At 34.0% G+C, this 13154-nt stretch overlaps 1 protein-coding gene and 1 long non-coding RNA gene across 5 annotated transcripts in view; one reads left to right on the top strand and one right to left on the bottom strand.

Annotated features, from left to right (window-relative positions):
• ltn1 (listerin E3 ubiquitin protein ligase 1) overlaps positions 1 to 13154 on the top strand; it is a 99390-nt gene that overhangs the window by 28201 nt on the left and 58035 nt on the right. For all 4 annotated transcript variants that reach the window (XM_052015152.1, XM_052015153.1, XM_052015149.1 and 1 more), the window contains exons 12-13: positions 23 to 212; positions 2835 to 3080. In XM_052015152.1, coding sequence (XP_051871112.1) covers positions 23 to 212; positions 2835 to 3080 — 436 coding nt within the window. The remainder of the gene's footprint in view (positions 1 to 22; positions 213 to 2834; positions 3081 to 13154) is intronic.
• Positions 8930 to 11636, bottom strand: LOC127570000 (uncharacterized). The gene is made up of 3 exons (XR_007956288.1): positions 11451 to 11636; positions 10880 to 11046; positions 8930 to 9624 (listed from the first exon to the last, which is right to left on the bottom strand). It is a non-coding gene; the product is annotated as an uncharacterized LOC127570000 (long non-coding RNA).

The raw sequence follows: 13154 nt of genomic DNA, 5'->3' as shown, positions 1-13154 counted from the left end.
ATTTCTGACCTGTTTCTTTCAGGCTTGTGTGGATCCCATTAAGTATGTTGCTATCTCTGATTGGTTAAAAGGAGATGTTCTAGGAGAGAAACTGGTCCTGTTAGCAGATGACCTCTGTACAATGGAAGTGACAATAGGTTCTTCACCAAGAAAGCCTGACTCAAATAACTGGATGCTACTTGGCTTTGCTCTATCCCAACACACCAATAATGGTGAGTACAGAAGCCTTCAAACAGGAGCCGTTTAACACTCGAATTTCCTCATGTTTAACAGTCTTAACTGAAGAAGCTGTTTAAAATGACAGAAAGGATTTAACATGGTGGATAAAGATAAATTATTTTCTCTGGTGAAGGAAATCAGAATAAAGGGGATAGAGACTTAAAATTGCAATTTGAGAAATTTAAGGAGTGGAATAAGGGAACACTTTACCTTTGAAAAATGGTAGTGGAAATATGAAATTTAAAAAAAGACAAGACATACTGGACATACTCAGATCAGATTGCATCTATAGCAAGAGAAACAGTTATTGTCTCAGGTTGATGACATAGAGCCAGGTGGAAAGATGCAGTAAAATATGGGAGGGATGCAGAAAACAATCGCATGCTGGAAAAAAATTTGAATGATAAAATAAATGAAAATGCATGTTGATAAAGGATGGTAATGTGACATGCAAAGAAACAGAAGGTTGGTCTGATGTAAATGGGGTTAAACAGAATCATTATTTTAAATCATGTAAAGAAAATGCTGTGAATACTGGAAATCTGAGATAAAAGAAACAGAACATTCTCATTATCTGAAACTATTGAACTTGAATTTTAACACCAGAAAGCCATTATTTACTGAGTTAGATTATGAGGTGCTCTTATTTCATCTTGCATTGAGCTTCACTAGAATAATGAGTGAGAATAGGATGGAAATTGGAAGCTCAGGGTCATCCTTACTGGATGAATAAAATCTGAAATTATTTTCCTCAAAGAAGCAGGAACATCGAATCAACTGACATTTTTAAGACTCAGATTGATAGCTTTTTGTAAAAGTATCCACCAAGAGTATGGAACAAAAACAGGCAAATAAAGACAAGGTACAGATTAATCATGATTGAATTGAACAGTGGAATAGACTTGGAACCTGAATAGCAGGATTCTCCTGTTCCTGTGTTCTTTATTTAGTGTTAGTAGATTCTGTTCCTGTGTTCTTCATTTAGTATTAGTAGACTCTTCTGTGTTATTACTTAACATCAACAAACAACATACCTGGAGCTATCAGCAGAACATTCTTTACTGAAGACAGTAACTCTCAACAGCAGTATCTGGTACAACAAATGTACACTGGTTCTTAAAGGTACGCTTACCCTTGTATACATCACATTGCTTCATCTTCTAACAAAAATAAACTCACAGAAAGCACTTGTGTACCTGAAATTAGAAAAGCAGGAATATAAACGTGTTAATTGAGTGGGCAAGTTCTGGGCAATAGAGTGTACTACAGGAAAATGTGAATTTGTACTTGACAGAAATTTTTTTTAAAAAAAGCAGATTATCTTTGTCTTAAGGATACACTTGCGCTCATGTACTACATTCAAATACTCATAATATTGAGTCTTTTTTAAAGGGTTGACTCTTCCTGACTTTGCTTAAAAATGATGGAAAGAAAAGCATTGTATGATAATCTTTACTAACTTTTATTTAAACTTTCTCTTAAATGGGGAAGCAATAAAATTAATTGCCAGTTTATCACCAGACACATTATATAAAAATTTGTTTTGATATGAGATTATAAAATAAATATTAATGTCTTCTAATGCTTAATGCAGGATTACAATATGGAAAAGAAGAATATATTAATTTTTATGATAGTAGTCTTTCAATTTATAAGCTGAGTAGTTAGATTGATTACAGACTTATTATGATATAATGTTAACTAAATCTGCTTATCATTGCCTGTAATCCAAGTTGCTAATTTAATACAGCACTTAGTGTAGTCTGAATGCATTTTCAAAATGGGGTAACAAAAGGCAGTGTAACATCTATTTAACCTCATTTTTTTGTGAATAACATTTGTCAATGTCATAAGCTCTTACTTCACTCAGTCAGTCATGATTTGTTCCCACTGCTTTCTTCCTGTGAGTTGTTAGTTTTTATAAATACAAACTCTTTCAAGAACACAATTTCTATTTTCTTTCGTATCGTGAGACAGTAAGTTTTTGTATGACAGGTACGTGACAAAAACACGTTTGAGTACATTTTACTTTTTACAATAATTTGAACATTTTACTGCAATATGATAGAGCATTTCTAAGTCTTAATAGGAAACATTTCTCAGAAAATAAAATAAATGACTGTGACTTATTTCAAAGAATAAAACTTCAGTCACCTGCTTTAGAACATGATTGACTTTTTAAAAAATTTTATGGTACATTCAAAAGCCTTGTTAAAAGTATAGTCTAATGCATTAGAACACAAATGCAAAATTCTACCAATATTGTGAGCTTGTGATCTGTTAAGGAGATAACTATCCTGTTTGTTCCACTTGGATTAATGGAGTAGGAGGTCTTCAAATTAAATCACTTTAGGCTATTCATGTACCATGTAGCAGCCAACTCAAAGTCATTGTTGATAAATGCGTGGAAATAAGCCAGCCCACTCACTCAGCTGGTTTACGATGTGGTTCAAGAGACCAAAACCAAGGACGTTTTTCAGAAGTTACTTTTATAGTTATTTTGAATCTTTATTTTGCTGATCATTGTGCAATAGCCAACATTAGAATTTGGTATCAAGAGGATGTATGTTTTGGTAATATATTGTAATCGTTTCATCTTACTGTTTTATTTCTAGAGTTCATGATTGCTGAAATTTATATTGAAAGAATAATTGACAGACTCCACAATGCACTTTCGAAGGATCTTCCTAAGGACCTCACTAAAACTGGAGCTCTGGAGCCATCACTTTCTTTCATTTGTGATTTGGCATCAAACTTTTTCTGTTCCATCAAAGGATGTTTGCAGATGTCGTCAGCTGAGGATCTTCTTTTCACGATCTTCCAGCTCTGTGCCCAAAGCCAGGAGAAGACTCATCTCTCAGGTGAAGCATGATTATTCTTTAATGGATTTTCAAACACTTACCTTTTTATGCATTGTCTACGTTATATCAGTCTGTTTGTATTTAAATTATTGCGTTATAATGGACTATGCTCAAGTGAACTTTGCTTGCTGTGCCTCTTGTTTAAAGAGCCCACGACTACAGATAGTACTCCAGAAATGATTTCACCCAAGTGCTTTAGATTTCCTTACAATTGTACTCAATCCCTCTTGCAATCAAGGCCGACATTCCATTTATCTTCTAGATTACCTGCTGTACCCACACGTTTATTGTATTGAGGATACCAACATCTTGCTAATAATTCACAACAGAAGATGTCTAGTAATAAGCTGGACATCTAATTCTTCGTAATATCATTGGATGTGTCTATGTATGTTATTAGCTTCCATTCTTTGATTATGCAATCTGTTCTTGACTGTGTTCACAAAATTTAACATTTTCATATGAAAGCTATTCATTTTTATTTGAGAAATATTTTTAAAACATCCCCCTCAGCTTTTGAGCAAGGTTTAACTTATATTTGTATTTCTTGAAACTGTTGTTAGGACTTCATTTTTTTTTGGTAGAATGACCAATCATGATAAAACATTATGATCAAGAATGAGAGAATGGTCAGTCTGAATCAGGTTTGATGAATAGTTCCATGGAGACACAAAGTTTATTGCTTGATTATATTCTTATGAATGTGAAATGTGTGCTTAAGGATTTTTTTTATGATCCTTGGTACCCAAATTGGTACATCACTATATACAGTTTTGCTGAGTGATATCAGGCAGAAACAAAAGAAAACTTTTTTTTTTGCAATGCCAATTTTTGACAGTCATAATTCTCAAGTTTTTCTGTTGCCTAAGATCTTGCCAAAATTATGTCTTCTGTTGTGCGTGTAATTATGCCTATACATTATTTGACCTTGGAACCAAATCTGACCCTGTTGGCTGATACCCACAATACTTCTACAAGAAATATTGTTTAAAATATGTTTAAACGAGTGAGCAGGTGTTAAAGTTCATGACTGCTTTTCCCACATCCCCTCAGCCCAGGGCCTGAACCAATTGTGGAACTTTTATTTTTGGTCGAGCAGGAATCAAGTAGCTCTTGATAAACCAGGAATGGAATGTAGAAGCTTTGGTCTATGTACCCTATTTATGCCCACCCTTTTCTATAGCTGAGGTTCCTGTGAATGTGATTTAGTAATACGTGCAATCTGACTTGGCCCCATTAATACTGCTTGATGGATATTTTTAATGGTAGGACCAGCATCTGTCATTTGACATGTAGAGTAATTAGATTAGGTCTGTTTAAGTTTGGAATGTGTTTACGCAAGAACAATTGAACGTTGGCCATTATGATCGAGCAAATTGAGGTGCCTCAAAAAGCAGCATTTTAAGAATACTATAATAATAGTGCGGTGACATGTAGCAAGCTGAGCTTGTATTGCTTGTGAACTACTATTTCTCTTGGAGTGCATGGAGGCTGCATTCGAAGATTATTATGCCTACAAGATTGCTTAATGTGGCCCAGGGTTCCTTATCCTTTTTGCCTTAGAAATAGTTTAGCACTTTTCTTGTCTGTCCCTCAGATCTAACTGACACTCATCTTGTCTCTCCCATCCATTTCAATATGGCGCAATTCTTCCATTCAACTACTCCACTATCGAAAGCTGCATTCCCTCTTTCTCCAAGATAATGTTGGCATTGTTATCAATCTAATATCTCCAGTTTCACCAGGGTAGTCTCCTAACTTTACTCTGGCACCAGCTCCTCCTCTCAAACTCCATGCTATTTCAGATCTTGGAATGGTGTTGCATCTTCAACTTAGTACAGCTGCAAATTGCAAGGGGGAAGTCCTAATGTTGTGTGAAATCCCATCTATCATGTTCAGTTGCCATAGGAAAAGTGAGTAGCCTGTATTGACGCTAAGGAAGAAGAGTTGGATAGTGGTCCTTCATCCATGTGGGCTAGATGGCTCAAGTTTACAGACTGCAGGCCATGCTTCATATGTTACCAATGTTGGATCTCTGCTTTCTTAAGAACTTATTAAAGTTCAAAGATTTATCTTGCATGATATAATTCAATTCTTTTACTTCAATTATGTTACATTTATGCTGCATAATGGATTATTAATTACACTAATATAGACTAATTTGTCTTGGGCAAGGCCCTAAATATGGATTATGGTGAATGTGAATTTAAAGTATTTAATAATGGTCAATATTACAAAATGGCATTATGTTTTTAATAATTATAATCAGTCCAAGAAATATTTCAATTCTTCATAAAAATATATTGTTTCTTAAAAGCAGCTGGTTGGTCATTAATCCAGTTTAGTGAGGTTATTATTTTTCTGAACTAAATTTTCTTTAAATAAAATTTTAAAACATTATTGTAATAGCTTTACCTGCCTTCCACTCAGTGTTTCAATAAAAGGATGTTCAGGTTTTCCATCTTGTAGTAGTAGTAGTAGTAGTAGTAGTAGTAGTAGTAGTAGTAGTAGTAGTATTTTGTCGTCTATTTACTAATGCAGTTCCTACAATTTGGGATTATTTTTAATGGTGTATAATGTAAATATTTTCAATACAGTTTGGAACATTGACTTTTATTCTATTGATATATAGTTATAGGAAACATTTCAATAATTTGTGATTATTTTGAAATAATCCTCAGTTTAGTGATACAGCAGAATATGAACAATATACAGATGAGCACTTTTCATACATAACTTCACCGATATGTACATACAAAAAAAACTACAAATTTAAAACTAAACACAAGATTTTAGAAACACTCAATAGTTAGTCATCATGTGTAGGTAACAGAATTTAAATGTTTTATCTATACCCAGTAATCAGGCCTGGATAAAATTACAAATTAAAAAAAGCAACCATAACAGATGGCCCAGATGCATCCCTTTTGAAGTGTCTGAACACAAATCAAGTGTCAAGGGTGGAATAAAGTTGAATCCAATTTGCCAGCTGTGGTCTCAATTTACAAGATTACCTCGGCCAGTTGCAGTGGCCCAACAGGGTTGACCATCTGAACTTGGGAGGCACAGCAGGGTCTAAGATGGCATATTGCTGAAGATTGCCCCTAACATTCTTTAATAGTGAGAGATATTTAAAAATGATTAAATTGGCTTTGAATTTTTCAAAAATAATTAATAAAATGTTAAGTAAAATAATTAAAATATTCAAATCAAAAGAGTAACAATTAAGTAACAAATCTTTCTTCCTAACCTCCAGGTTGAGAATCTCCATTTTCAGATAAATGGGAAATCCAATCCTATGACAGGTCTGACTGGTGATTTCCTAATCTTTTGCTGGGAATCTCAGCATGACTGGGCTCTGCCAGCATCCAGGAAAAAAGAAAGAAATTTCAACAACTTTAGTATGCAAGATTACATTAGATCAAATAGGAAAGTTTTTTTTTAAACTGTAAACAAGTTGGTCAAAGGTATTTTCAGATAGTTCTAGGTGCTGGTAAGCTTTAAATAATTGGTTTTTAAAATTTCACACAATGGAAACAGAGAAAAGGGAAAGACTGAGATTAGCCATGCCATGGAATCTTTGAGTGATACAGCATGGAGACAGGCCCTTTAGCCCTATGAAACCAACCTGACCATCAAGCACCCACTTGCACTCATCCCACACTAATCCCATTTTGTTCTCAACTCTAGTTTCTACTATTTATTTACATGTTAGAGACAATTTGCAGTGGCCAATTAACCTATTAACCTGTAGAGAGAAGGAACAGGGAGAAACATAAAACACGGTTAATAAAATTTCTTAGATCAGGAGATCAGTCCAACAAGTTGGACTGATATCACCGTCAATGTAATGGAAATATCTCATGATGCTTTGCAAAAAGGTAGTCAGAGAAAGATCGATACTGAGCCAACAAAAGATATTAAGATAGTTGACTAATAGCTTGATAAAATTGGTAGATTTCAAGGAGCCTTTTAAAGGAGAAGAAGAAAATGGAGAGATGAGTTTAGGGAATTCCAGAGATTATATCCTCATGGACTAAGTTTATACTTGTGAGTAGTGATGCATTGGAAAAGGATACCGTGGTTTGTAATGCCATAATATGCAGAGAGCTTGAGGTGGATAAGGATAGTATAGAATTATTACACTTGTGGTGGGTGTAATTTGTTGCTTCAATTATATCTATGTCAAAAAGGAGTAGTAGAATCTGTAGTGTTCCTCATAGCAATATCCTTTATCTGATGGAAGTCGATGAAGTGAAACAAGTTACTTAAAGGTGAAAACAGCTTTGACCCATGGCCCTAGTCATTCTGATGAGGGATAGAAATGGCTGCGCGTCCATTATATATTAAAAAAAAATCAGATCATTTGCAAATTAGGGCAGAAAAGTACTGAACAAGTTGGGATACATAAATGAACAAAATTATGTCTTTGGGCATAGTTTAAAAACTGCACAGAATTGACTAACTGGGGTTGGAGGCTCCAAGAGGAAAATCCTCAGATATCATGTCATTACTAATAAACTGGAAAAGTATGAACAGGATTGTAGTCCAGAGATTATAAAAAGTCATTGAAGTGTTTTACTGTCATAGCAAGATAGTCTTTGTGTTATACAACAATAACTATCCCCACCAAATTTCTATTCCAGTGCATTTGCAATAATGTTTTGACAACAGTGGGTTGTGAGAATTATCACAGATAAATTGATAATGAGGGGTAAAATCCAAAGGAAGAAGGGTGAAATTTGATCAACTCCTCTCAAACACTTTTTTTCTTTACAAATCATTTAATTTCCTCTCTAATTTGTTAATCTTAATTTTTAAATGCTGATCATTTATAGATTTCTCCAGTCTGATTGAGGGTTATAATAACTTGGTTTTTCTTGTTACAAATACCGACTGATCTGCTGAATGATTTCAGCCTTTCCTTTTCTCAGCTTCCCTTATTTAAAACATGTAAACACCATGAATTCACAATTCTATAGAGGATATAGTTTATCATTTTTTTAGTGCAGAACCCTTGAGAAACTAGATCACATTCCGGTTTTATTTTGGTCTTGAAGGAAGCTTTATTCAGTTCCTGAAGTAATTGATAGAGCTTTGAGTGTACAATCTGGATAGCAAGGAAATCATCAAAGGTGAAGAGACAGATAATCTAGTGAGATGATTTTGATATCGTTCTGAAAAACTCCTTAAGAATACATGAGGTAAGAAAATAAGATGGCTGTTTCTGTACTGCAGTGAATAAAAAGCATATCCCATTAGCTGTCTATCAATGTTTGGCTATCACTAACCACGAGAGACTATGTGTGGTCACGTGCCAAATTTAACATTGAAAATTCTTACATATCAGACCTGATTGCTCTGGTAATATGCTCAGGCCAGACTACAAGAAGAAGCAAAGAAAGAAATTGATCTTGTTCTGATTTTTTTTTTGTGCTCCATTTGACAAAGCAGGTGTCAGCTCTGGAATTAATTTTGAGATCAAAAAAAGTGTTTAATGTATTATTGTAATAATAAGGATGTTTATTACATTGAATAATATTTTTCCATGGAACACGGTATCAATAGTCTAAATTGATAACAGTCTAAATTCTAAATTTAAATTACAGAAAATATGATCTGCTTGAAAAAAAGAAGCAATAAAGAGATGCACTTAAAAAATAGTAAGAAAAATTGCAAATTTAACTGCTAAAATTTGCAATATTTTAAGTCAATTTAGTTATTTGAAGGTAAATTATTTTCTGAATATTCTGAATTATATTTCTATGCTTTCGTTTACATTTCATCAACTATTCATAAATTGAGTGTGACAAATTTTTTTTAATGGTCAATATATATTGTTGCTTTTATGTTGTGTTAAACAGCAGCTACAGGGCATATGGAGCAAGAATTTACATCTTTTTAAATCCCATTATAGAAAATAGTAGAAATGTACAATGTTAATATATAATAAGATCTAAATCTTGGATAATATTTTAAACTCTGATTTGCTACCATTTGTCCTGTTTTTAATGGACCATAAATAATTGAAGTAGATTTTCTGCAGCTGACAGTATTTCACTTATGCAGTCACTTATAATGACATTTTCTTGAACTCTATTATTGGTATTTTTAAATATCAGGTGATTACTATTTTTAAAGCTGTCTCTAAACCATTTTAATTATTCATAATCTACTGGGTATGTTGCAAGAAGTAGCTGATACAAGATCTCTTGCTTACATATAAAATTGGTTTCCTCTGGAGTGTATGTACAAAAAAAATGGTGGTTGTTTGTTGTGAACAGCAAGTCTCAAAGCATGTTACATTTTCTGTTGACCTTTTGATTATAATCACTCAAGTGGCGGATTCACATCTGGAAAATTTGGGGTCCTTCTGCGGCAGTATTAGGGAATAGCTGAAACTAATATCTTCTGCATCTCAACAGAAATATGGATTGTATTCTTCAAAGAGATAGTAAACAGATGTTTGTCCTTGCTTGCTCTGCTCGTAGATGGCACAGGACATGATCTTCGCAGAAAAGAAGTACTGGGTGCACTGGTGTGCCTGTAGGGAAGGGAGAAAAAAACAGAAGAGAAATTATATTGAATTTATAGAAGTGGCTTTGTTTTTATGTTACTGTGGCAAATTGGACAGCAGGCCCAGCAGTACAATACCAGTCCTGTATTCCAAATCCAAATTCCTTTTCAAGTAAGAAATGACTGCGAGAGGTTGCTATGGTTCTGATGGTAAAAGGCAAATTATTGTCTTACTGTGTGTCTGCCTGTGCACTGCTCAACTGTTTTCCAGGCACAGATCTTATTTACTTTATTGATTGAAAATGAATAGCCATTCTATTATGAACATTTTTCTTTATATAATTAGTTTTGGTAATTTTACCAAATAAAATCCACTTGTGGGAAAAAGATTTAATTTGCAATACTCTATTTCTTAATCTCTTTGTCGATGTAAACTGAAAATTGTATCAGTTTGGTCAAGAGGGCATTCTGGTGACTCTGTTTTAAACTGCCAGATGATTTGGTAGGAGGTGCATAAGAGACGCATTGTGTCTCTCTGTTGTTTCCCCTCCCGTTGTGAAATAATTTCTCTCTGTTCATATCCATCTCAGATGGCATAACTAAAAGCTTGAATAAGTATTTCTCTTCTGTACAAGATATTGCCCCACATTAGTCCAGTTGTTGATTTAACATGTTATAGTAGGTAAAGTAATTTGTTACATTTTTGCTTGAATAATAGTCGCTAGTTAATAACAATTAATTTAAACCTACATTTTCTTAAATTCTATTCATTTCTTATTATCTTTGCATTGTTTTTCCTGTGGAGAATGTACGTGATTGAATGAGTAGAAAGTGTTTTGTCTGCCTGACTTTTTGGCTTTTATTTTTTGTTGGTCTGCAAACTTGGATTGCTAAAGCATTTACAGTTCTGGCAAAATGGATTATTTTTGATCTTGTCACTTAAGTGACTATAATACAAATTGTAGTGAGTGCTTTTAGTCTGACATCAGGTTGCTCCATCTTAACCCAAGAAACAAACACCCCTCCTTCAGGGTATTTTTGTTTTTCCATTGTCTTCTACTTTTTTCACCTTTTGAATATCAGTAAAGATCTCTTGTAATAAGACATTAAAGTTTTTGATTCTGAAGGAAGAACATCTGTTTTCCCCTCCAGCCTTGTGTTTTTTTTTAAAAACCATTTTTTACTTCAATATTCCATCCCTGTTGTTTATTCTTCCTTAGCAAAATTTTAATACGTTAGTCTGAAGAATGACCGGAGAAGGCATTTGTTCAGGATTTTTTTACCTGATTTTAGAAAGGCAGTGGACTTTTGCGAGAGAGTTTAGGTCGGGTGCGTTTATTTTCTCTTGTAGCCGACTGTTTGCATCCCGAACATCGAATGACACGGTTTACTGATTGACTGGCATCTTCCGTAGGCTGTATTTGTGCCCAACGTCCAAACTGCTGGAGTCCTAACAAAGGAATAAATAAATCAGTCAGGATTTAATGGCATACTGTGACTCTTAAAAATGTATCATTAATACAGCAACAAGAACACGGCTAGTTTCAAACACTTGGCAAATTTATAGCAAGAACTAAAGATTATTGCAGAATTTTGGATATGTTGCCATTAACTTCCAAAGCCTAACTATACACAAAAATAGGGATAAAATGACACAGATATTCTTTTAGCTTTGTATCATTATCAGTTGCAAGCTGACCACAGGAATCAATGCTTTAAAAACTGGTGTTACTTTGTGACGCAGTAAAATGATTTCAGCACATAGTTTAAAATGCTGTTTATCTTGGTTTGGATTGCAATTTGCACTTTACGTACTGTAACATTGTATTGAATGTAGTAAAATGCAGCACTTACCTTCGCATACTGATGACATTGTTATCAATATGGTTAGAAGAACAATGATGTATTTAATATTCATTATTTTGATGAATGTATGGATATATTCAGTTACTAATACAGAAGGTAAATGCTCTCAATCATATTTAAATACATCTGTCTGACTTCCTTTGGTGCCTACTGGTAGAAAATTTCACTTGAATCTTGATTGAAATGGTCTGCAAGCAATTGCACTATAATGTGGATAGCAGTACAGTCAATCATGCAGACCACGTAGATCACAGCCTATTGAATTAGTGTAGTGCACATTAAACCATGCCTCTTGGTTCATCTTTGGAACTGCAGCCCATTAAAACTACTGTGCCTTTGCCTTGCCAGGTTTGCTGCAGAGGAGATGCATCTTAATACTGACAGATTGTTGAAGTAAAATTTCTTTAAACTGTTCAGCAAAGCAACAGGCAGTGTACTTTAAAGATACGTTTTCTGCTGATGCTCTTATTGAAAAGGATTGTTTAAATATTACAGATAAAACAAATAGGGCACAGATTTTTGTCACTTAATCATACTGAAATCACTAGTCTATACATTGTGTATATATCATGTTGAAATAGTCATAATTAATTTTGATGAAGATTTTTCCATTCATTTTTGTGGAAAGTGGATTGATATGTTTGAAATATTTGCAGTAAGTTTTCCCTCTGTATACTATAATTTGCAAACTTCAAGGACAATTTTTCACTATTATCATTGTTGTTATAATCTGCAGTTCTATTCAAATTTCAAAATTATTTTTGAGGTTTAAATGTCTAGAAATGATAAAATCAGTCGAGGTAAGAGTTCCTTTTGATAAAGCACTTTTAATGATGTATGATGGAGTATACAAAATAATATTGAATAAGTAAAGAATCTATAACCAATTCAACTTGTTCCATGCAATCATGATTGTGCAACAGCATACATACTATCCATTCACCCAAAGTCCATGTGATCTCCTCAGAAAACCAGGAAAAAAACAACCAATTTTGGGAAAAAAATTCTCACTGGTTCCCTCCTCACAATCCCACCCCCACCAGTGGCATTGTACTTAATACTTATGAGGACAAGGTGAAAGATTGTCAGGAAGACATCCAAAATGTAGACCAAGGAACTGTGATGCAGAAGCTGTCAAGGCAAGGAAGAACAGATATGGCAGCATTGATGCTTTCTATAACTAAGGATATAGATAGCATCCTCTCTAGCCAAGAACAGAATCTATTATCTATCCATTGCCACAGTAAAGGGAATTTAAAAATATCTCAAGAGTATTTTTGAAAGGGAGAGGAAATTCCAATGTTTTGCACCATATGGGAATAGAAAGGAGACTCTTCTGAGAGTGTACTAAGATATTGCAGCTAAATTGAAAAGTTGTATCTTGAGGTTATTTTCTGGATCATTTGCTGAACCATGTGCAAATTGGCATAGAAGCAGACAGATCAGGAGAATAACCCAATGACTAAAGGACTAATATAAGAGAAAGGTGTTCCAATATGGAAGGATATAAGTGGGATAGACTGCATCTAAACTGGAATGGCACTAGTACCCAGCCAAAAAGGATAAACAAGGTGATAAATATTTTAAACTAGTAAGTCAGAGGAAGGATTGATTGGGGGGGGAATATACTAAATGAAAATTAAGGAGGCATATATGCATACTTCTCCAAATTAAGCATTATTTGTCATTCAT

This window comes from Pristis pectinata, chromosome 4 (assembly GCF_009764475.1).
Source record: "Pristis pectinata isolate sPriPec2 chromosome 4, sPriPec2.1.pri, whole genome shotgun sequence".
In the NCBI taxonomy this organism is placed as follows: domain Eukaryota; kingdom Metazoa; phylum Chordata; class Chondrichthyes; order Rhinopristiformes; family Pristidae; genus Pristis; species Pristis pectinata.
This window is presented reverse-complemented; position numbering and strand designations above follow the sequence as displayed.